Here is a 26,824-nt window from a genome sequence, read left to right on the forward strand (position 1 = left end):
TTGGCGGAGGAGTTTGGTAGAGTCTGCAAAGGTAAACTCTGTAAACATTGACCTCTTGTGAGCCAAATTTTTGCCCCAAAACTAGTTAAAAAGCTTGCTACATATCTGAATACCCTTTATGTAAAATTTCAAATGTTTAGACTCAAAATTAGCTTAATAGTTTGCTAGAGACCACAAACATCAAATCTTTTGAACTTTGACCCCTTAAACGCCAAATTTTCAGCAAAAAAAAAAAAAAACGATCAAAAAGCTGTCGCTATGTCTGAATAAACTTCATATAAAATTTCAAATGTTTAGACCCAAAATTTGCTGAGTAATTTGGTAGAGACCGCAGAGGTTAATTTTTTAAAACTTTGACCCAAATTATGACCAATTAGCATTTATTGACCTTAAATCAAATTATAAACTTATATCCATGTCAAAGGAACCTATATCTAAAATTTTAAGTGTTTAGACCCAAAATTGAAGGAGGAGTTTGGTGGAGTTTTCAAAGGTCAAATCATTGAACTTTGACCCCTTGATAGCCATGTTTCTAGCCAAAAACAGATTAAAAGATTTTCCCTAATTATCAATACCTCTTATGTCAAATTTCGAGTCTGTAGACCGAAAATTGACAGTTATTTGGTAGGGAAATGTACACAGACAGACAGACAGACAGACACACAAGCACAGACATTTTCACTTTTACACACACACACACACGTTTCTAAACGCTTATTTTCGACCGTTCTTAAGTCCCTGCCTTCGTGGCGTCATACTATGTTATCAGATTATTAATCTCAAGGCTTCTTGTTCGAGCCTACCTACCTCCTTCCTAAAACTTTTTTCGCTGTTTTTTTTTTGTTTTTGTTTTACCGATTGTTTTTTAACAAGTTTAAAATCGTTTTTTTTTTTTAAATATTTTAACAGTGTCATCACTTCGCTTATTCTTTAGTTTCCATGCGTGCGTTTGGATTCTTAACCCGGCAGGGGGATGTGATGCGTCTAGTGTGTTAGGTATAAGTTAGTGTTAAGTTCATGCTTCCATGCCTTCTCGCTTCTAGCTAACACCGCTGGCTAACCTCACGGTGAAAAAGGAGAAGCTATGCATAAGTCTTCCCTGCCAGTACATAGTCTCTCCATCATCAAGACTCCTACAGTGCCTCGACATTGACCACACACGGTAACTAGGTGTCTTGCGGCCCCAGGCTAAACTTGTAGGAGATCTCGGAGTAGTAGGGGACCTCAGAGGTAGTGCGTTTTGGCCCACCGATGTGTGGACATGCCCTGGCACACTACCAACCCCTACCCCACTGTTTTGTGGGCGTCCTTGGTTGGGCGAAGACTAGGGAACCAGCCCCAAAATTAAACACCACTGACTTGTGGGCCTTATCACAGCAAAAGGTTAAGAGATAGGAACTCTGCCTTCAAATCCTAATGCTGCCTTGCAGTTTTCTTAAAAGGCGATAGAACCTCATCCAGAAAGAAAAGGCATAGTAGCGGACACGTATAGGCGACTGTTTACCTCACTGAGATTACTTTCGGCCAGAAGCTGTGGCCTCTGCTGCCAGTCTTTGCGGGTTCGCTCCACTGGACTGGAGCACTGGCTGTTCAGAGGGTATCTATCTAATGCGCAACAGATACTGCACCTAACCTGCGCAAGCAAGTTTGAAGTCAAGGGGGATAAAGTACTGAGGCCCCAACTAGTCATCGTCAAGATTGACAGTCTGTATGATGATGATGAGTTTCCATTTTGTTTTGATCTGCCCCCAACACACACACACCTCCAAACACCCGGGCAACGCCGGGCACCCTCGCTAGTCTATATATATATATATATATATATATATATATATATATATATATATATATACATATATATATAAGGCCAAATGTGTGTGCACATTTTATCTATGTCCGGCAAAGTCATTTTTTGCGGGGCTTCTCGGGGGTGGGGTACAATGTCTTAGAACTGTTTATATACCCCCTAGATCATAATATCTACAATTTGCGAAGAGACGTCGTGTCTAGATTTATTTTGATCGACTTTTATAAAAGTCGCGCTATTTCGTTGTCGCGTGTTTATTTATACTAAAAAGCCAAACAAAGTGAAACTTAATTGAAACGAGGAACTCCCTCAGCTTTTTTTTTTCGCTTTCACCTCAAGGATTCGGGTTCAAACCTCCCTCCCTCTTTCCTCAAAACGTTTTTTTTTAATACAAGGTCAACGCTGTTTTAACATCGTTCGTTTTGCATCACGTTCATTTTTTTTTTTCATCACGTTCGCTGTTTTTTGTTTTGTATTGTTTTTTCCGATTTTTTAAAGAAGTTTTTACATTTTTTTTATTTTTTTTTATTTAAACAGAGTTATTACTTCACTTTGTTTTGATTTACACCTCTAAACACCCAGGAAACGCCCGGCATCCACGCTAGCTAATTATGATTAATAAAGTTACAAATAATGATTATATATATATATATATATGTATGTGTGTGTGTGTGTATCAGAAATCTGCAGCAATAAGTAGTGCTCTATAGTGATAAGTAGTAAGTCTAAAAACAAAGTAATAGGTAGTGCTCTATATTAATAAGTAGTAAGATTGTATGTCTAAAAACAAAAATAGGTTTTAGGATTCCCAAATTCCTATAAGAATTGTCGGCGATATGAATAAAATACTTGGCAAAATTCAGTTGTAAGTTACACTCTTCTGGAGGTTGAATATTTAATTCTCAGTGCAGACGATACTCAATTGCGAATTACTCATGATTTTTACCAAGTCATGACGAACGGAACGAGAGCGTACTACCTTCGTTGATTAAGTAAAGTGTTCTGTTCCAAAATTTGTGCTGATTCCCGAGTTTGACAGACAGATTCCTGAGTTTGACAGACAGATTCTCGAGTTTTGCAAGATATACCGAAACAAATCGGGAGTAATACTGACTGAAACGTTATGAAAATAACTCAAGATGAGAACAGAAGTTTAAAAAAAAACTAAATAATTCGAAATTGCCTTATGCCCGTTCCAGTTTAGAGTTTGTCATGAATGTTTAGCTAAAATATTTATGGTAAAAATCTAACGGAGGAAGATTTAGGAATGTTTATGAATAAAATATTACTGATATATTTAATGCAATGAAATAGATTTTAGAATTCAATTTTATAAACAATGAACAATGGAATTGACCTGGTAAAAAAGAAAGAGTAGGTTTTGATATAAAGACTAGAAATACAAGTAAGAATGTGAGCTATACACTCTATAATACAACACATCTTAGAACTATGTAACGTGCAAAATATAGCGTCGTCATAGTGAATGACAGCCCGTGCATGGTGAAGAGCCAGATTTCTCTCAAACTTACCCTGTTAATAAACATAGGCAAATACAGAACAAAGTGGATAAAGAGGAGTAAACATTTACCATTATCCTGCTATTTTTGCTTTTCTCATAAATTGCTCCAGAGTTGTTTTATTTAGGTTCGGTTCTCTTTTTGTCATTCCCTCGTTTATGTTTCAGGGAAACTGATTTTTTGTTTTAAAAACTACTAGTTTGTTTTGTTTAGATTTGTATTTGTATTTTTTTAGGCTATCCCCCTTCGTTTGCATCTTATTTTATTTCTTCATGTTTCTTCATGGTCCTTTCTTCTTCTATTTATTGTTATTATTTACTCAATATGAATTTTCATACAATATTAGTGATCGCTCACTAGTAATAACACGTGATCCTCCTTGAAGTTCGAGTGGTAAGTCTACTTAGATTTCCAGCACTCTCCACCTCTTTCTATACCTAATGCAAATTAATTAGCATTATCACAGCGTCTATTTACCATTGATTTTTCAAGTACTCTCTCCATCTTTCTAACGTCCCTCACTGTATGATACCTGCTGAGATTGACATGACAACATGCATTGTTATTATCATCAGTAGTAGTACTAAAATAGTAGTAGTAGTAGTAGTAGTAGTAGTAGTAGTAGTAGTAGTAGTAGTAGTCAGTGCTAGTATTCATGAGAGATGGACAAACGTTTAAATTCATTTTGTTATTTTGTGCATCCGTAATTATTTTTAAAAACAAATGATTGTTGGCTATGCTTAACTGAGCTTAGCATCGCACGGTGGTTGGCATTTTTGCACACCCGCTTTCTACTTTAATGTCATTTATTATCACCAACGATCCGTATCTATTTAGATAAAAGAGAAAGTAGGTCATGTTTATAGATAGATAGATAGAGAGAGAAAGAGATAGAGAGAGATAGAGAGAGAAATATAGTGATGAGTATATATATATATATATATATATATATATATATATATATATATACATATATATATATATATATATATATATATATATATATATATATATATATTGCACGTAGCGACATAAAATTTTATAGATCTATTTTCAGAATTTACCACAACAGTACGTAAGTAGGTCCAAGAAGTAAGTTTTGAAAATATACGATTAATTTTTCGAATATTATATATATATATATATATATATATATATATATATATATATATATATATATATATATATATATATATATATATATATATACTAGCAAACCACGCAGATTGTCTGGTCGTAAAATACGCTTAAATATGATATTTTGATCAATGCAGATTTCATTATTATATTATACTAGCAGTTCAACCCGGCTTTGCTCGGGGCCTTATGTACTGTTCATAATTTTATGTGCATTTGACTCATGTCACGGTAACCTACATCTAAAATTTCAAGTGTTAAGACCCAAAATTGGCGGAGGAGTTTGGTAGAGTCTTTTAAGTTTGATCTTTTTGCAGCCAAATTTTCACCCAAAAACTGATTGAAAAGCTTGCTACATGTTTGAATACCATTTATGTAGAATTTCAAATGTTTAGACCCAAAATTGGTTGAATAGTTTGCTAGACACCGCAAAGGTCTATTTTTTAGAACTTCGACCTTTTGGCAGCCAAATTTTCGGCCAAAAACCGATTAAAAAGCTTGCCTTATGTCTGAATACACTTTATGAAAAAATTCAAATGTTTAGACCAGAAATTGGCTTAGTAATTTAGTAGAGATATCAGAGGTCAATTTTTTTTACTTTGACCATAATTTTGACCTCTTAACATTTATTGTTTTGAGCCCAAATCAAATTAAAAACGTTGGTCCGTGTCCAAGAAACCTACATCTAAAATTTCAAGTGTTTAAACCAAAAATTGGCAGAGGAGTTTGGTGGAGTTTTCAAGAGTCAAATCGTTGAACTTTGATCCCTTGACAGCCAAATTTCTGGTTGAAAACCGATTAAAAAGATTTTCCCAAATCTCAGTACCCCTTATGTCAAATATCGAGTCTGTAGACTGAAAATTGACAGCAACTACCTCAAGCCAGGATCGAAACCCTATCGACCAAACGACAGTCGGAGCTTCTAACCGTTGCGCTGCATGTCTGCTGCGCTATTCTACTGCTGCAATCCAGGCAGTGAACTAACAACGTTTTGACATTGTCCTAAGTACCTGAGCTCAATTTATGTATACAAAGAGCATCGCTTCATACGTTAATGGTAATTTCTATATCACTTCCTAAACGCTCAACTTAAGATAGGGAGCATTAGAATCAGCCACGTACAGTAGTGTTTCGCCTGTTTATATATATATATATATATATATATATATATAGAGAGAGAGAGAGAGAGAGAGAGAGAGAGATTTGTTACAAGCAAGGCAAATAAACTTTGCTGTTGTATTATATAAAATTATCAGACATAGCTCTATAACCTCGGTGTTGCTCGAGAGTCCTCATTTCAGTTTTTATCTATTTACCCCCCCCCTTGCATTTTCATATGGTCCCTTTATTAATTTTGTTAAAATAAAATAATTATATTTTTGAAAGCTATTTTACAGAAGAAATATATTATTAAAACTTCCTGTTTTTAAATGCAATACATCAGATGTCTTTAAATGTTATAGCTAATGTCATTTACCTTTTAAAAATATTATTTTTAAGTTAATCAATTTTTAAGTCAATTGTGTTTTAAAGTATTACTAGTTAAGTTTATGAATTTTTAAGTAAAACATTTTCTAATTCAATCAAATTTTTTTGATTAACTTTTAGTTTAGTTAAATTTTAAGCTAATTAATTTTAAGTTAATCAATTTTTGAGTTAATTAACTTTTGAGTTAATTTATGTAAATTAATCTTATGTTCATCCATTTTATAGTTAATTAATTTTTAAGTTAATCAATTTTTAACTTAATTTATTATTGAGTTAAGTGTTAAGTTAATCAATATTTGAATGAATTAATTTTTGAGTTAATTAATATTTCATTTTAATAAATTGTAATGTTAAGTAACTTTCTGTGCTATTTAACAATATCTTGAGAAGTATTACACTATTTTCCTTATAATTCACTTTCTTATATATCGTAACACAGTATCCTCCCCGACAAGAACTTGACTTTGCCGACTTTTTGAACTACTCTATTGATCCATCCTACTTTAGAATTGCTCTGAAATTTTCTGATATTCCTATTTTATATCTCGATATAAATGTCACATTTGACGGGAGTAAAACCTAACAATTCTTAGTATTCCACTCTCAACCTTTCTGTTTGAGAATTTTTGCGAGGATCTTGCTCTGATTTTACATCAAGTCACAGGATTTTATCAGTTTTTAAAAAGTTTTTTCTAAGATTTACAACTGTTTTCTGTATATAAAAGGATTTATGTTATTTATACCAAGATGATTTTCCACACATTCTGACTTTGTTGGATTCTAAAACAGTTATTGTTTGCGTTCCATAACCCACTCCAAAAATTTCATTCGAACTGCATAAATTTCCTTAAGTTTTTTTTTTTTATCTTTGAATTTTCTTTTTTAAAGTTGTTGCATTCTATTTTCTTCATTTCAAATTGTTTAATTTACATATTTGTATTTCTGTATCCATTATTTTCCTTTTTTAAATTTACGAATGTACTCCATTTACGAATGTATTCATTTTATCTGACAAATTGATTTTAAATATAACATATATAGATGCAACAATTCTATTCTCTGCACCCGATGCATCTCGTATCCCGTAAAACGACATGCTAGTTCAACTGCCGAACGATGGCACCTTATGACGGTTTTTTTTAATGTTGTTGAACGCAGAGCTGTATTCAAGCTAAGACGTTATGCATTAAAGACAAGAGAAAAAAGCAGATAAGTTGTGAATTTGCGATATTTTTTGCTTTTTATTAGATGCAAATGTTAATTATATTTATTTCAGTTTTAACTTATATTTTCTTTTGTGTTTTAAATGTATAATACTACTGTTAAAATTTATTATTGAAAATTGTTGTCAATTTGCGGTTTGTGATTCGTTTGCTATTTCCCTCAAAATAAATATATCCTCAAATTTTGAATCGAATGTCTGTACACTCGTTATTTAAAAAAAAAAAAAACCAAAACTGTCGACATTATTCTTTAGTAGATTTTTCAAATAGTCATGCTAATAAAGCGCCGCCTAGCGTTGAATGTATGCAAAAGGGGTAGACCAATTCCATTTAAATCAAGTCGGGAATGACTCAAAGAAAACAGCCGAATTGCTGTAAAAATTACATGCGTAAACTTTGCTGAGTTTTTTTTCTTTATTTCAGTAAATGAGAAGGGAGCTTATCTCTATACTTTACTCTAAACATGTGAATTGATCTTATATAAAGTAGAATATTCATTTATTTATTTATTATTATTATTATTATTATTATTATTATTATTATTATTATTATTATTATTATTATTATTATTATTATTTCTTTTTAATGAAGAGTAGACAATTGTGGATGCTTTATCAACAACTCCCGTAACTCTCGCTTCTTTTAATTCGTCCTTTAGTCATCATTTAGAATGAGTGATTTTTCTGACAAAGGAAAAAGAAAAAAGCTGTATTCTAGATCGAGAGTATTTTTTCGTGAGCAGACGCCTGAGATATCAGAAATGTTCTATTTCTATGCTTATTCTTGTAGCCATGTCACTAGTAAGGGTGCTTGAAGTAAACGTTTAAATTGGGCTGACGTTATCCGCCTGATAGTCAGGGACCCGAACCTTGGATTAACCACGAAGGAGGCTGTCCTATCAGTAGGTGCAAAGTACTTGGGCTGCTGTATTGAAATTTGGTGGATGGATTCTGGCTAATGCAGTAGCTTCTGGTCGGGCTTCTCGATGCCATATTAGTGGGTAATTGTTACGGCTTTACCTTATCATGTGCTACAAAAATATTTCTTCGTTTGTTTTTCTCTCTTACTTTCCCTCTCTGCCCAGCTCTAACTATGTCTGTCGACTTATTCCACAAATCCAAAAACGACCATGAAAAGTCTCCAGGAAAAATACACGAATAAACCCAGAACTCCAACTTCAAACGTAGACCTCTACTACGATGTCTCATTCTCCAATATCAGGGTGTCTACGTTCCAATCTTCCAGAAGTTGAAACCCAATTACAGGAGACAAAACCAGACCTATTCTTCCGAGGCGAAACTGGCATTAGACCGACTATTTCCCTAAATGAGTTTGTAATTAAAGGATACTCAAACTCAACATCCAAATCTGACCCCCAAGATCGCGATGGGCATGGAATATGTGCCTACATTAAAGATGGCTTTCCATATGGTAAGGACATCTCCAGAGAAGACGCTAAATTACCTATATGTACTTCTGGGTTGCACTTGCTCACGCCACTGCGTTTATATTTGCCCTCGATCGCCCCCACAACAGCGGAGTTACTATCTTTAAGATCATATCTAAGAAACATGACCACATCCACTCATCTTTCGGCTAACATTCACGTCTATGGAGACTTCAATGTTTACAATGTAGAATGGTTAGCCCATTCAAACAAGACCGATGATGAAAGGAAGGTTCTGTCACGATTTCTCCATTGCTTATGGCCTCACCCAGATTGTTCACGAACCCACCTAACACTGACGGTCAGCATGCAAGTCTTCTATACCTTTTTCTCACAACTTGCTCTGAGTTATGTTCATCTTCCGTTCAGTCTCCACTGGGATCTTCCGACCAATCAGTTGTATCAGTTAAGATAAAAACGAAATGTAATAAATCTTCAGGCGTAACTCTCCATCGTACAGTATATCGATATTCTATGACTGACTGGGATAGCTTCCATACATTTATATCAGATCTATTCGTTTGTTCTATGTTTAAAAAGAATGTGTCCTCTTTAGTATCAGACGACGGAATGGTTAAATGTAGGTATAGACCGCTTCATACACTCAAAAAAATCCAGCAAAAACCAAACAGCCAGCTACTGCCATTGCGTACAAAAAACCCCACCTTTTCCATTGCTTCCAACGTAATAGATATCTTAGACTAAATCCGTTTTCAGTACTGCCAACAACTACTGTAAAATTTTGGCAAATAACAAACAGGATCCTGAACAGAAGCGTGTGCTCTATCCTAACCATTATTAATGAACCAGAGGCAATCTCGTCAGCATCAGACAAAGCCAAACTCTTTGCCAATTACTTTGCAGCTAATTCTACCTCATGTGATCAAGATCGCATCCCCTCCCCGTATTTCCCCCTGTACTCCTGTATCAGAAAACAAGCTATGCGATTGATAAAAATATGTGCGTGATATTGCCAAGCTACTCAAAAACCTTGATTTCAGTAAAGTCGACCCTGACGGCATTCCAATTATAGTACTGAAAAAACTTCAACCAGAACTAGCTCCCATACTTACAAAGCTATTTAAGCGTTGTCTTAAGGAAAATTGCTTCCCAGCATCCACGAAAATCTCATCAGTATGCCCTGTATTTAAGAATTCAGGTGATCGGTTATCTCCCTCTCAGTACAGACCAATAAGTCTCCTGTGCGTCATGAGTAAGTTGCTGAAATCCGTTAAATAGAGAAGTACTCATCCACCTAAGCAAAAATAACCTTCTTAGTGACATGCAATATGGTTTCCGTTCTGCTAGATCTACAGCAGATGTGTAATGGTTATATCTCACAAGATTAATAAATGAGTGAGGCTTCCTTTCTATGGCAATTGCTCTTGACATACTAAAGGCCTTTGATAGGGTATAGCATAAAGGTCTATTCCACAAAATCACTATACGGTAAAGCTGGAAATATATTTTCAATTAAATCATTTCTCTCTGATAGGTTTATAAGAGTAGTGGTTGATGGACAGAAATCAGAAGCTCATAGTATTAATGCTGGAGTCCGTCATGGTTCATCCTGGGCTCAACTCTCTTATCTACTTCAATGATCTTCCAAATCAGACCCTTAAATAATTAGTAGACATTTATGCTGACGATACTACCATATATGGTAACACATCAAAAGCTATAAATGAGCAAGTTCTATCTGATTATCATTCCTCTGATCTTGATCACGTGGTTCAATGGGAAAAGAGGTGGTTGGTGGCGTCTAAAACTAAGTTTCTATCTTTCCATCATCAACGCTCTGATCCCCGTTTGGCATCAATTGAAATGAATGGTTTTCTGGGTTTGACCTTTACTCCTGATCTAAAATAGGACACATAAATCAAATCCATTGCCAAGATCGCTGGAAAAATGGTGGGGTCCTTTTACCGCTCCAGTAGATATCTAAATGCTGATGCAATTCTCTATCTGTATAAGAGCCAGGTACGCCCAAGGATAGAGTGTTGCCACATCTGGGCAAGAGCTGCTAAAAAGATCTTATTCTGCCTTGACAGAGTTCAAAATAGACTTCGTAGCCTAGTGGGGGATGTCCTTTTCTTTTTCCTACAATCTCTTTCCCACAAAAGAAACATTATGAGCCTGTCTTTGCTCTAAGGTAGTTTCATGGCATGTGCTCGTCTGATCTCCAATCTATGGTTCCCCCTGTCCTGACTTTCATGAAGAACACTCGTCTATCTGAAACCACTATCAATAATTTCCCCAGCTCTATCTGTGCCTAAACCTAAACGTAGATTCTATAAACAGAGTTCTTTCTTAGAACTTCACGTCTGTGGAACTCTTTTCCGTTTGCCTGCTTTCCAGCTGACTACAATTTCGTCGTCCAACATAAACAAGTAATCCAATTGACCAAATGTCCACTACTAACGATTACTTCTATATTGTACCATTGACTACTGTACACTTATTAACCCTTAGCCTCGAGTGGCCTCCGGGCCTTGATAGGTGGTGGCTCAGATGTAAAAAAAACAAATTCTACTTTCTTCACTTTCTCTTTTTTATACCCTATCTTTTCATTTATTTCCTTCTTTTATTATTTGCTCTTTTTAATGGACGCTAACTGGAGAATGCCGATGATTTTGCTCAGGTAAATAAGATATGTCTTGTGTTCTAGCCTTGTCTCCCCACTTACCGACCTTGTGTAACATCTTTCTCCTCCCCACACAAAATTGAATACGTTCAAAAGTAACGCTAACAAAATAAACAAATGAATTAAATATAAATTTATTTAGAGGCGGCGAACTGTAACTTAATTATATTTTCTTTAATTGCAGATTTGGTAACTATCGGTTATTTTGGGTTCAGTTTCGTTTTTCAATTTATCGTGAAGAGCGTAACACTCTAGCAGTCTTTACAAATGACAAATGATACGATGAATTTAATGAGAGAAACATGTCGTTGACATCTTATTTTAAACGATCGTAAACTTGGCATATTGTTTTCACCCTTCCCCTTTTCTTATAATAATGTAATGAAACTATACTGACCCCTTCTATCTTCTTTACGTCTTTCGGTTCTTCTCGTTTTTCTTTTTTTTCTTTCTTTCCCCTTTACTTTTTAGCTGTCAATTCGTTTTCTTTTTTTTTAAATCTTTTTCTACCCTTCTCTTTTATCTTATTAAGCTTTGATGTCCCCAAAATCGCCTTCTATTTTTAAGTCTAAAATGTCACTTAATATCACCCCTTTTCACTTCAAGTTAGTGATTTAATATATTTTTTTAAAATAAAATATGTGTTTTATTTTTTCACTTAAGAACCAGATACAGATGCAGACCAGAAGAAAATGCAGACCAGAAGCAGATAAACTTTTTTTGAAATAAACCAATTGCTCCGGAATGTTAGCATGTTCAGTGTGGCGATTATGTAACATTTATCTATATAAATAAAATATTACACACACACACACGCACACAAACACACACACACACACACACATATATATATATATATATATATATATATATATATATATATATATATATATAAGGAGCAGAGAGATTAGAAAATTGTTTTTAGTAGTGCTATTACAGAAGTGTTCAATATCCGAGATAGAACCATAATCCAAAGTGCTTAATATCTAGTATAGAGCAGATTTATCCTAGAAGTGAGTTTTTTTACTCCTCATAACCCAAGAGATTTCTCTTCTTGAAGTGTTAAAGCTTCACATACATTGTGATATTTTTGTGTACAATCGACTTCATTTATCTCCCCTTGTTTTGAGATCTTCAAAATGAAACAAAAAATTATAATAAACTGCCCCGAAACATTAATGCACAAGTTCAAAAATAAGAATTAAAATGCGTTTTTTTAGTTAATATAACACAGGAATATCATCGCCGCTGTGCGCATAACCTCGATAAAAAATTAAAAAAATACAAATAAAAACAATAATGTGCAATATTAACAATAATTGGTTCTTATTTAGAATGAAACCTTATTAAAAGAACAAAACCCTCATGAACGGTATTGTCATATTCCAAAAATCACGGTAATTTATTAAGTAGTTTTATTTTTATATAGGAAATAATTTTTAAACGATTTAAAGTGATTAATGTGAAATCGGTCGCATTACAAGGATAATCTTGCAAGTTTGAATTATTGTGGACTTAACTACTCTTACTTCTTATTTTTTTCAGATGGCTGCGGGAGACAGCCCTTTTTTGCTTACTCATAAAATTTTATTTTCTTAGTTAAAAATAAACTATTTGATCAATGTCCGTGAGTTTTTGGCGTATGACATCCTTCCGTGATGGTCACATACATCATAAAAAAATTTCTGTATTTTCTCGTTTTTTATTTATTTTAAATCAAATTGGATTATAAATAAAAATCCAATAATTGTATCAAAATGCAACAATATAAATAAATCAGTAAGTCCTTTTCTTTCTTGTTTTAATCTTGTTTTCATTTCATGTCGTTACATATATATATATATATATATATATATATAGGAAATTTATTACTGTGAGTCCAGAATGAGTTTACAAATTGTTTCAACTAGAGGAAAATCCTCAAATATATATTAATTATTAATGAAAATAGTTTTCGAAGACGCTTAGTGAAAATTGAGTTTTGCTAAACAAATTAAACTGCAGAGTACGAATCGTAGCCAGGGAGGTAATTATTTTCTGAAAACATTGAAAATCTTCAGCCAATTTAGCAAATCTCAATTTTCGATAGTTGTCTTCGAAAACTATTTTCATCAATAATTAATTTTCTACCTTATCGTTCTTCGTAATTTTTGGATATGTTCATTACTGCTACACAACAATTAAGTTGACATCATTGATTTGACCTGACATTTCAAATGTTGTTAAATTCAGCAATCGATTCTAATCGTTCATAATTTTTTTTAACTCACCTTTTTTTGTGTTCTTTCCATCTTGTCTGGTCATTGTGTTTTAACTTTTTTTGTGTTTTTACTTTACTCGTTTTTTTTAGTTGAATGTTCACAATCGCCTCATCGCCCCTCCGTATGTTTCTTTATGCCTTTTTTTTTATCAAAGTCACACACACACACACACACACACACACACACACACACACACACACACACCATACGTCAATTTATATACCAAATTTTTTAAACATGTCAGCCGTATACAATTAAAACCAGTTACACGTGAATCATTCTAAAACCAGAAAATCAACTTTTGATGCAAATAGGTACGAGCAAAATGAATGGTCGATCACCAAAATGTTAAAACATTAAGACTCCTCCCTTCACTTAAAAATTAACCCAAAATTCAGGAAGTCAACCAATTTTTATTAAATTTTCACTTAATTATTAATTAACGAATGCATAATATAATGTATTCGTTAATTATTAATTAACGAATACATAATATAATGTATTCGGGTACTATTAATCAACGAATTCATAATTTTTTTTTTACATGGGGGTCATCACTTATCAAGGCCTTGAGGCCACTCAGGGATAAGGGTTATTGCGTGTACAGTAATCAGTGAGATAGTATTGTAGTAATCATTAGTATTGGGGTTTTTGATAGAGTGTCTTACTTAAGGGGGCGGTTTGTTAGGAATTTGTTTGTGTTGGACTTGAAGACATCCAAGTTGTAGTCAGGTGGGAAACAGGAAAACAGAAGAGAGTTCCACAGTCGTGCACTTCTGAGAAAGAAGCTCTGGTCATGGAATCTACGTTTGGATTTAGGCACAGATAAATAGTGGGGAAAATTATTGACAGTAGTTTCAGCCAGACGGGTGTTTCTCGTGAAAGATTGGCGAGGGGGGACGAGAGATTGGAGCTCAGACGAGCACTTGCCATGGAAATAACGATAAAACTAAGACAGGCTCGCTACGTCTCTTATGTGGGAGAGAGGTTGCAGGGAAGAGAAAAAAGAGCATCCCTCACTAAACCATGAAGTCTATTTTGTACTCTGTCAAGGCAGGATAGGCTGTTTTTAGCAGCTCCTGTCCAGATGTGGCAGCAGTACTCCATCCTTGGACGTACTTGGCTTTTATACAGATAGAGAATTGTATCAGTAGTGAGATATCTTCTGGAACGGTTGGAGGATTCCACCATTTTCCCAGCGTCCTTGGCAAGAGACCTGATGTACTTGTTCCATTTCAGATCAGGAGTAAAGGTCAAACCCAGAAGCTTGTCAAAACATGGAGCCTCCCCAAGACGGGAGCCATCCATTTCAATTGATGCCAGATGGGGATCAGAGCGTTGATGATGTAAAGATAGAAGTTTGGTTTTGGATGCATTAAAAGTGACCAGCCACCTCTTCCCCCACTGTACCAATACAATGAATTCATTATTTTATTTTAAAATCTTATTGAAAATGCACTTTTGTGTAAACAAAATGCACCTTTACTAAAGTTATAGCTTTAAGTAAAAAAAAAAAAAACGCATGAATTAGGTTTTTCCTTTTTTTATGAAAATAAAGCATCGTATATGTTAACAATTAAAAAAATATTAAAAAAATATTTCTTGAATATCACGAAGTAATCTCCTAAAATCCGATATCGTTGAAGATTTATTAAAGTCAGAGTCAACGAGATCAAACATACATTTGTTTCTCTTCTAATAGCAACCGCCATATTGAATTTTTCATTGAACTCAGTATGGCGTAATGGAAAAATATAAAGGTAACTGCAGCTTCTCTTCCAATTTTCGGATTTTAATCATGTTAAATCACATTTTAATTACTTTTGGCGGATTGATTGTTGCTATTTATTTTGATGAGTTAAGGGCATAATAGATTCACTAATTGATATAATTAAGTGATTGATTTTGCGTTATGAAACAGATACTGCCAAGAATTGTATAAATCAACTGATTCAAAGGAATAAACTATAAGATTGTCAACATCATGAACTTTGGAATATATATTTTTATCATTTATTCTATATATATATATATATATATATATATATATATATATAGATGGTTGTGTCGTCTAGTGTCTTTGTGATCTATATAGGAAAGGTGTTTTATCTTACAGACCTTTCGGTCAAGACCAACCAGTAAAAGAAGGTATGTTTCTCGTTTATCTGATGTGCCCACAGAGAAGATCTTATTAGTCATCGTTACGTTGTGTCCCGTTTGATGAACTATATGTGAATTGTATATATCTCAACCTACACACACTTACCCAGCTCGATATGAACATTTACATACAAGAATAGAGAACATTAAATATTTAAAAATTGACACGTGTATATATATATATATATATATATATATATATATATATATATATATATATATATATAATAAAGAACAGCTGTATAATTTTAAGAAATAATTTAATCACCGTGTGTAGGTGTGTTTCTCGCTTGTATGTAACTTTCGTTATTTTCATGGTAAGTGCTCGACTGTGTAAACTATTATAGCAAAAACTCGTCAAGTTATAACCGTTGTAACCTTCTTTTCTTCCTCTATATTCTTAAAACTAAACGGAACTTTCCATGAACAAAATTTGTTTCCAAGAACTACATGTCCATTATAGAATACCACGAGACTAAGTTATTTCTTAAAATTATACTGCTATTCTTTATTTTATATACGTTTTCTTGTGAGTCAAAATTTGCAGGTGGTTACCTGTTTGTAAACAAACCATGTAGTGTTTTTTTCCAAATTTGAAATGGATGAATATCAAGTGCGATCATATAATTGGAATTTGAGATATGTATTGTTGCTATGTAAGATAAAAGAATTCTAGGAATGTCATCACAAATTTCTAATCACATGTTTACTTTATAATAAACTTTATTTTCTTTTGTCATGGAAATTCGTTCCAAGATCTATCGGAAGTGTTTCGAGAAGAAAGATATTGTTCTTCCTTCGGAAAATTTGAGCAATCGCAGTAGCCTCCCTCCCCTCGTGCTAGACTTTTTGTCTTTGGAATTCATCAACTACTGAAAAGATGAAGCAAAAATACGAAATCAGCGAAACGTGCATTTCAATCAGTTTATACATACATTAACACACTTATACATGCATGCATAAATATATATAGTCACACACAGAGAGAGAGAGAGAGAGAGAGAGAGAGAGAGAGAGAGAGAGAGAGAGGGAGAGAGAGACAGACAGACAGACAGACAGATAGACAGTTAGACAAAAAACTGTTGGAATTCGCAACTAGAACCTCACTGTGATAATTGCATGAAAAAAACTTTATTTTTATTATTCAGACGAAATAACGCGTGAACGTTATTTCGAACGTGATTTAATTAAAGGTTGCGAACTTGAATCGTGTTCTTTTTCAGTTCCAGCTTCAATTTCATCACAGCAAAGTCTGTGAGTCTCGTCTCGACAAGAACCTAGTTCCAGTACAATGCTTCAGCACGTCAACACGCCGTCCGTCATATTGGATAAATCCGATATATGGTGTTGCAATATTTTGGAACACTAATGGGGTAGTTATTTAAATGCTGCCCACCTCAGCATTATTTGGCACAAGGCCTGGAAAGTGGGAACCCTGCAGGCTCCCCTAAAGGAAGGGCACTCCTGCAATTTTAAAAATTGCCTGAGTAACCCCGTCGGCATTTCCCGGTCGGGGCGCCTCAGGCAGCAAGCAATAAACTTGCCCCACCGGAAAGCCCGGTGGCAAGGCCTGGGAGGGTGGACCTCCTAGGTATTACCCAGGCGGTGTACCTCAGTCCAACAGGTGCTGGGCCGATTCTCGGCCCCTCACCTGTTGGGCTGAGTGTCAAGTGACGAATCCTTGACATGTACTACCCTGTCTCCCTGCAGCCGAAGCCGCTAGGAGACACATCCCATCATCCAGATGTTATTTTCCCGGGTTTCGACACAGTAAGAATATTTTGTTCTGTGGAACTGTCTACTACAAACAAGTCACCTCCCAGGACTTGTGTGTAACAGCGAATCATCTGAAACTTTTCTGAAACTCAAAATGGCTTACACTTCTAGATATGGAATAATATTTCCCGTAACAACATGCGACCATTTGCATCGGATCAAAATTCGATTAAAGGAAAATTGTTCCCGCATGGTATTTAAGGCAGAAAAGAAACTCGAAGCTTCTGCTATTATAGAGTTATATTGTTAATACAGTTAGGAAAACATATCGAAACCTTATTCTACGTTCAACTTGATGTGATGATTAAATTCTGATTCATCCAGATTCGTATTTGTTTCCTTCCTCAGTCTAGAAGGACTTCATAGAATCCTTTAGTTGGGAAGTTTTTCAAATGATCATGCGAATGTTTCACACTTCTATATTTTTATTGTCATCGAAATCGTTGAAAACGACCATTTTTCAATCAAATCGATTAATTACCTGCTCTAGTTGGGAACTCATCGCCGTACACCGAGAGGAAGCTTCACATGCCTCCCCAGAGTGAATATATCATCACAATACATTGTAGTCTACATTGCACTGAAGAGAACGTACTATTGATTTTATAAAATTATTTTATTCATAATGGATCGAATTAAAGTTGAAAATGCAAAAGTCAAGTATAATGGTTCAATTATGATCAAAACTTCATCACTTCTTCATTTCACACGCACCCCCGTCATATCAATAAATCTACTGTTGATTTTATATGCCTGGCCTTACTGCTTGTGCCGTGATAATGGCTTGAATTTAAGTTTAAAATGAAAAAGTCAAGTACCATGGGCAATTGTGTTTTAAATAGAACATTTATTTCGAAAGCGCCACTGTTATATTAAAAAACCTACTGTTGATTTTATATGTTGGGCCTTTCAGCTTGTGTGGTAATACTTCTCAAATGCACTTGTGATGATAGGCTGTGTAAGGTGTTAACTTTGGTCCAAATCGCCTGTTCCTTCTTTCATCGGATTATTTTGATTATTGATTATCGATCCTTATCGAAGACATTCTGGTAGAAATCCTAAGAACACTATTAGGCAAATAAATCAACTTCTTGCGAAATTTAATGAAAATCGACCAGTTTTCAAGTCCATAGGGAACGAACTCACACATTTTGTTAACACCGTCATAAGTTATAACATGATTTGTTATATGCATATGTATTTAAATTATAATTTTTTATCTTGACTTTATGGTGTGTACTAAGTTTTTTTATTTTAATTATTAGAAGTAAAATTCTTCTTTTTTTCCATTTTTCTATTTTGAAGCTTATTAGAAAAAGATCAACATTAAAAGAAAATAAAGGAATATGGGCACGATAGAAAAATCCGAAAATTGGAAGAGAATTTGCAATTATTTTTTAATTTTGTTACGCCATGCATAATTGCGACTTCTCTTCCAATTTTCGGATTTTTCTATCATGCCCATATTCCTTTATTGTCTTTTAAAATTGATAAGTTTTTTTTTTCTTCTGATGAGTTAAGGGCAAAATAAATTCAAGAATCGACATAATAATTACATGAATGATTTTGCGCCACGAAACAGGTCATGTCATGAATTGTGCATGTTAATGTGCATAAAGAAATAAACGGTAAGATGGTCAGCATTTTGGAATTTGGAATATAGACTTTTGTTATTTATTTGTATTTGCTCTGTAGTTACATCAAGCTTCATAAATTAGAGGGCTGGTACAAATAAAAGGTGAAGTATAATTGAATAAACATATTTGCCCATAAACACACACACACACACACACACACGCGCGCGCGCGCACACACACACACACACACACACACACACATATATATATATATATATATACTAGCAAAAGTACCCGTCGTTGACTGGGTTCAAAAACAGCCTACAGAAAATGGACTCTGATTTATGAAAGTATGTTAGGTTATGAAAAGAAAGTGTTGTAAAGAGATAGCTTCGAATTTGGGGTATCAAAACCAAAGCAAAATATGATGAAAGTAAAAATAAAATAGATAAACCCCATAATTTATTATATCATACCTGTTCACATTGAAACACTTATCACAATATTCTGTGGATCTATATTAAAAAACCTTGTTAAACTTTGTGACATATTTCCATTCTATGGAGGTCAGGCGCGAACGAACACCCCATAATTTTATTATACCATATTTCTTCAAACTGAAACATAATTATCAAAGTATACTTACGCAGATAGATATGAAAAGTTTTTATCAAAATTTGTGCCTATTTCTATTCTATGGAGGCCAGGCGCGAACGCAGACCGCGCAATTTTATTATACCATCTTTATTTAAGTTAAAACATACTTATCAAAGTATTATTATGTACATCTATATCAAAAACACTAGTAAACGTTTTTTTTTTTATTTTTAAATTTTTTATTTTCATACTTTGTGGATCAGGCGCGTACGGAGACCCCACAATTTTAATGAATCATCATTATGCCAGATCAAACATACCCATTCTTATGTCTCGATACATCTTCTATCATTATATGCGATCAGTTTTCTCTAATAGTCAACCATATAGGAACCTATTCGTTACCAGACACAGACACAGACGTTCAACTTTATATCTTATAATATAAAGCTGGATGTGTGTGTGTGTGTGTGTGTGTGTGTGTGTGTGTGTGTGTGTGTGTGTGTCTGATCACGAATAGGCTCCTATATGGTTGACTAATTTCCTTTTCATAGCCTATCATACTTTCATAAATCAGAGCCCATTTCTGTAGGCTGTTTTTGAACCCAGTCAACGACGTGTACTTTTGCTATATATATATATATATATATATATATATATATATATATATATATATATATATATATATATATATATATATATATATATATAGTCATCAACACACAGTACTGTTTCGCTGTTTCACAGCTCATTAGTGCGGCTAGACAAGCAACTACCTCAGAATCGAACCCGATCGCCCAAACGACAGTCGAAGCTTCTAACCGTTGCGCTATAAGGTTGCTGCTATGCGGGCAGTGAATTAACAATGTTTTGACATTGTCCAAAGTACCTAAGCTTAATTTGTTTACACCATCTATATAATTATAAAACTCAAATGACCTTGTAGCGGGTGTTGTAACCCAATACTTTCTGCATTTTTTACATCGTTCATTTCCGTATTACGTTTAAGTTATTTTAACGCAATTTTCTTACAAATAAATCTACTTTAATCCGTTGACAACGATAAGAGCATTTTACAACGGCGACTTACCTACCGCCTTCATAATTTTAAAAATTTATTGTCCTTTTTTTAATAAACCTTTCTTAAAAAACATTCATACATTTTCTTCTACACTACCAACATAAATAAATAACCCCGAAAATATGTTTTTTTAAAATTTGCGTTACAAATAAATAATCAACGCGACAATAAAACGTATTGTTTTACTGCGTACATTTTTAGCGTCCCAATTGTTTTTTTTTCGCGTTTAAATTAAAAGATATATCAAAATTTGGATTTAACTTAAAGTATTATTGCACCTGTTCAGTGCACATTTACCTATAAATATCACAAACCACTTATAATTCAATGGCTGTAAGTTCTTTTTTTGAAAACTAAACAATTATAAACAGAACGACTCATAGAAATCTATCTATATTCTTTTTTCATTTTAATATACTTTCATAGAAATGTTTCTGTTATGTAAAAGAAAAACTATTTTCTTTACATCACGAATGTCACGCTCATACATTAATTCCATAGCTAATATTACATACTGACCCAACGAGTCACGGTTAGGTAGTCAAGTATATATATATATATATATATATATATATATATATATATATATATATAGAGAGAGAGAGAGAGAGAGAGAGAGAGAGAGAGAGAGAAAGTAAAAAGAAAGAAAGAAGGAGAACAGAGAGAGAGAGAGAGAGAGAGAGAGAGAAAGAGAAAGAGAGTGAGAGATACTGGTACAGTAGATGAGTAAATTATTATTATTTATTTTTTTTATTTTGTATAACACGCTGAACTTATCTGACGTTGTCCGGAATGCAGATAATTTAATTTTTAAAATTATGCAAAAAAAAAAGAAAAAGAAAAAAGAAATCTGTATTGTAAGGGAGACGATATCTTTTTTATTCTTCAATAAAAATATGAGTTACATTACAATGTATCGAACTGTGTTAGTACAGTGCTAATAACATTGCATGACACTAACAAATAACAATTTGTCAGAATCAAAGTTGGCTACGTTAGTTTAAATGCTATTGCGATCCAACTTTTAAAATATCACAAAATAACTTTATTTTTTAGTTGAATCAACTTAGGACGTGTCGTAGGAACAGAGCTGTCGGTGACTGCCTGTACCTCTACCGGTCAAACAATAAAATAACTATCAACAAATCTATGTAACATGGAAGATTTATCGATTAAAACACAATCATTACTAAAATGATTAATGCTGGGCGATTTTCAACTGAATAAATATAAAACCTGCATAGATTTTTACCCCGCAACTTTAAAAGCGTTTTTTTTTTTTTTTTTTTTTTTTGCTTTTTTTGTTTTTTTTCAAAAGCAAAGAACAAGAACCACACTTATATATATATAGTAGCAGGGAGATCCGACGGTGTCCGGGATAGAATGAGGATTAACAAATATTCCACCCTCCCATATTTTTATTGTCATCGAAATCGGTGAAATCGACAATTTTTAATCAAAACGAATGAGTAACTGCTGTAGTTAGCCCCCCCCCCCCCTCGGGAGGATGTTCATATGTTTCCCCGCAATAACTTAGTCCATAATACATTGAACTATTGGGAAACACAAAACAATATCTATTTCATTATTCGTATAGATAAATATTTTACAAATTTCGATATAAATTATTGATTTTTTTTAATGTTCTTTTCGAAAGAAAGAAAAAAAAAACATCACTATAATTTCACTTGCAATTTAGAAATAGAGCGAAACTTCATGACAATGGGGTTCATTATAAAAAAAAGGAATTTAAACACAAATGATAAAATATTGGTTCAGGTGATAAAACAATATTGTGAAACTGAATTATTTGCTAACTAATATATATATATATATGTATTAAGCTATACTGAATATTCCGCGTTTCATCCACTCTAGAATTCTTCAGGCTTATGCGCCTAGACTGGATGAAACGTGGAATATTCAGTGTAGCTTAATCGCCATATATATTTTATAAATTACTAACTAGCTCTACCTACGTATTGAACACTTTTGAAGTAAATACTTAAAGTTTACGCATAAATTTATACTTTTGTATATTAATTTTATGTGAGTATATATATATATATATATATATATATATATATATATATATATATATATATATATATATATATATATATATGATAGCGTGTGTGTGTTATTTATTTATTTTCTGTGTCATGCTTACATCCTAAATCGTTTAATTGTTATGGACTTCAATTTCTAGTAATAAATAATTTAACCAAGAATTCTTCATAAGTTTTCGTTTTGGTTTCGATTATAGCTACTGGCACTCAAATCATTTATGTTTTTTTTATAAATAATTCTATCAAGACTTTTTCATAAGTTTTGGTTTCGGTTATAGCTGATGCACTTAAGTAATTTACTTTTATACATCAGGCGTCTCTGCTAGTTTAGATAAATACTTTTTGCAGGTTTAACAAAAGAGCCACAATAATATCAGCACGTCTCCATTTACGTTAAACATTCACAAAATGCCAACATCAATATATATATATATATATATATATATATATATATATATATATATATATATACATTTGTTCATAAATCTTAGAATATGATCATAAATGAAGATAAAGAAGAGGATTGATACTACTATTCTCTGCAAAGGTAGAATTATCATATTTTCCAACAACCTTAGTAACAGTTTTTATATGAAAATAGAGTGAACGGAAGTCAATGAACGGAAGTAAGGAACCATGTGACGATATAACAGATGTAAGTTTTAGTTAGATCACGTTAGGAGAGAACGAGTGAAGAACTGTTTCAAAATGTAGTTGCATAAATAATATGTTCGCTCTCTCTCTCTCTCTTTCTTTATCTCTCTCTCTCTTCCCGACGATGTTTAAAAGTGAAAACAGTAACTTTTTAAAAGCAAATATTCAAATCATTATTCCAAAAAAATATCTGGTTATACGAAAATCAAAGTTCCTAATGTAGACTAGTAATAGGTATAAGAAATAAAAATAAAATGAAATAAAAAAAAAACATTGTGATTCTCAACTTGTTTTTTTTTCTTTGAAGTAACACTTTTATGATAATACTTTAAACTTTTCTTAATGGCAGCCTAATATTTTGACGTGTGATGAATATATGCGCACATATATACATTATCTATCTATCTATCTATCTATTTATATATATATATATATATATATATATATATATATATATATATATATATATATAGCTAAATACAGACCAATTAACATGATGATTAAAGAAATAAAAAATGAAAATAAAGGTTAGCTAACCAAGTTTCGTTCCTCGCTCAACAAAGCTATATCTAAGGAAATACGATAAAAAAAAAATAGTCATGAATATGGCGAGGGAGAAAAAAAACGAAAAATAAGCTGAGAAAAAAATTCTATAGAAATCAAATTAAGTTCTTTTTGCTTGCAAAGAGAAGGTTTCAAAGACTAAATAAAAATAGTTTCTAGAATTTTTAGATGAAAGGGTGAGTGCGATTTATTCAAGATCATAAACATGTCAGCACTGAAATTCGTGGCACACGCATGGTTATTTATAAGGTGCTCGCAAATCGAAGAACCATACGTATTACTTAGAAATTGGTGAAACTACTATTAATATGAAAGTTTCCAATTTTTATAAATCTAAAGAAATTGTAGCTAATAGATGTCCTGTTTACCTTCGTCTTCCTTGGCTAGGTAATATCAGCAACCGATTTGCTAAGTAAATATTTTTGCCTGTACACTAGTGTTATTTTGCATCGAACCCACGCTTTGTTTTTTCAATTAGACCTATGTTGTCGTCCATTCGCAAAGATGTTCTCCCCCACCCCTAATAATTCTATTATTTATTTATTGAAATATAGTTGCAGCACGCACTATGCTTGACGAACATAGCAAAGATTGGATTTTCGTTTAAAACAACACGTACCATCAAAGATTCATTATGCAAAATTTTCACCAGCGGATGTTCTAAGTAATACGTATGGTTCTTTGAACACCTTATAAAATAACCATGTGTGCGCCACGAATTTCAATGATGACATGTTTACGATCTTGAACAAGTCGCACTCACCCTTTCATCTAAAAATTCTAGAAACTATTTTTTATTAAGTCTTTGAAACCTTCTCTTTGCGGGCAAAAAGAAAATCTTTTAGGACTTAATTTGATTTCTATGTAAGTTTTTTTAACTTATTTTTCGTTTTTTTTCTCCCTCGCCATATTCATGACTATTTTTTTAATCGTATTTTCCTCGATTTCGCTCTGTTGAGTGAGGAACGAAATTTGGTTAGCTTACCTTTATTTTCATTTTTGATTTTTTAATCATCATTTTGATTGGTCTGTATTTAGCCATTATTAAATTTTGTACTCCCGCGAAATTTTCATATATATATATATAGAGAGAGAGAGAGAGGGAGAAATAAATAGATAAATAGAGAGAGAGAGAGAGGGAGAAATAAATAGATAAATAGAGAGAGAGAGAGGGAGAAATAAATAGATAAATAGAGAGAGAGAGAGAGAGAGGGGGAGAAATAAATAGATAAATAGAGAGAGAAAGATGGAGAAATAAATAGATAAATAGAGAGAGAGAGAGAGGGAGAAATAAATAGATAAATAGAGAGATAGAGAGAGAGGGAGAAATAAATAGATAAATAGAGAGACAGATAGAGAGAGTAAGGGGGAGAAAGATAGAAAGGTAACTGTAAATATAGGGCGATGGTTAAGTGATAAAAGACACGGACGTAAAACCTGATTATCTCAGATTCAAACTCTTTTATGTAACGCACACTTAACTTTTTTGTCATATCTCCTGGAAAGAAGGTAAATAAATGCATATAAACACATATATACATAAGCACATATACACGTACAAACGTACATACATATATACACGTTTATATTCATGCATATATATAGATATACAGTAAATTGTATATATATATATAAAAGTGAACGTGTCTGTGTGTATGTCTGTGTATGTGTCTGTGTATATTTCCCTACGCAATAACTCTGTCAATTTTCAGTCTACATACTCGAAATTTGATATACAGGGTACTGAGATTTGAGAAAGTCTTTGTGGTCCGTTTTCCGCCAGAAATTTTGCTGTTAAGGGGTCAAAGTTCAACGATTTGACATTTGAGATCTCTACCAAACTCCTCGGACAATTTGGGGGTCTAAACACCTGAAATTTCAGATATAGATTTCTTGGACATGCATCTTACTTAATAACTTGATCTGAGCCCAAAACAATAAATGTTAAGGGGTCATAATAGGGGTTAAAGTTAAAAAAAAATGACCGTTTTTTTTCTCTCAACATACACCTCCAAACACCCGGGCAACGCCGGGCTGGAATGCTAATATATATATATATATATATATATATATATGTGTGTGTGTGTGTGTGTGTTAAAAGAATACTTTCATTTTTTTATTATTGCATTTTCACTTCCACAGTGCCACTTTGATGTGAGGGGGGCTACTATATGGGAATAAATTGCAGGGATACTATGCAGAGAGTTGAGCAGCAAAATGTCTGTTTACATCACACTTGAACTTCTGCATGTCAGTACAGTTGGGTAAGCAGAAACCCAGAAGAGAATTCTAAAATCTAGCAGTTCTGGGGAAGAAACTATTAGAGTAGAAGGCTTTCTGGCATTTGGGGATCTCAACTGTGTAGAGGTGGGATTTTGCTGCTTGTCAGGTTTGTCGGGGTTATTTACGTCGAGGGGGTACAAGGGTTTGTAGTTTGTCGGAGAATCTCCCATTAAAATACTTGTAAAACAGGCATAGAGATACAACATCTCGTCGATGGGACAGAGGTTGAAATCTAGGTGACAGTTCGGGACCTATTAAATTGGCGATTCTCTTTTGCATTCTGTGCAGGAGTAAGAAACTAGTAGCAGATGCACCATCCCAAATGTGACAAAAATACTCCACACATGGGCGAATGGTGGCCTTGTAGAGGTACAGGATACTCTCAGGTGCGAATAACTTTCTAGCACAGTAGAGAGAGCCCACCTTCTTTGCAGCAGCCTTCAGAAAGCTCTCAATGTATCTGTTCCAATTCATTTTCCCTGTGAACGTTAAGCCGAAGAGTTTGAACGAAATGCTTTCAGATAATGTCTCATTAG

At 33.4% G+C, this 26,824-nt stretch overlaps 1 protein-coding gene across 2 annotated transcripts in view; it reads right to left on the reverse strand.

Annotated features, from left to right (window-relative positions):
* Positions 1-26,824, reverse strand: part of LOC145243876 (solute carrier organic anion transporter family member 4A1-like) — a 297,463-nt gene that overhangs the window by 143,805 nt on the left and 126,834 nt on the right. The window contains exon 1 of one of the 2 annotated variants that reach the window (XM_080106949.1): positions 13,537-13,726. The exons of the other annotated variant lie outside the window; for it this stretch is intronic. Coding sequence (XP_079963075.1) covers positions 13,537-13,570 — 34 coding nt within the window. The 5' untranslated portion in view covers positions 13,571-13,726. Of the gene's footprint in view, positions 1-13,536; positions 13,727-26,824 lie in introns of those variants that run through there. 2 annotated transcript variants of the gene reach the window in all.

The sequence above is a fragment of the Euprymna scolopes genome, chromosome 22, assembly GCF_053919585.1.
Source record: "Euprymna scolopes isolate OS-2025 chromosome 22, ASM5391958v1, whole genome shotgun sequence".
Classification (NCBI taxonomy): Eukaryota; Metazoa; Mollusca; class Cephalopoda; order Sepiida; family Sepiolidae; genus Euprymna; species Euprymna scolopes.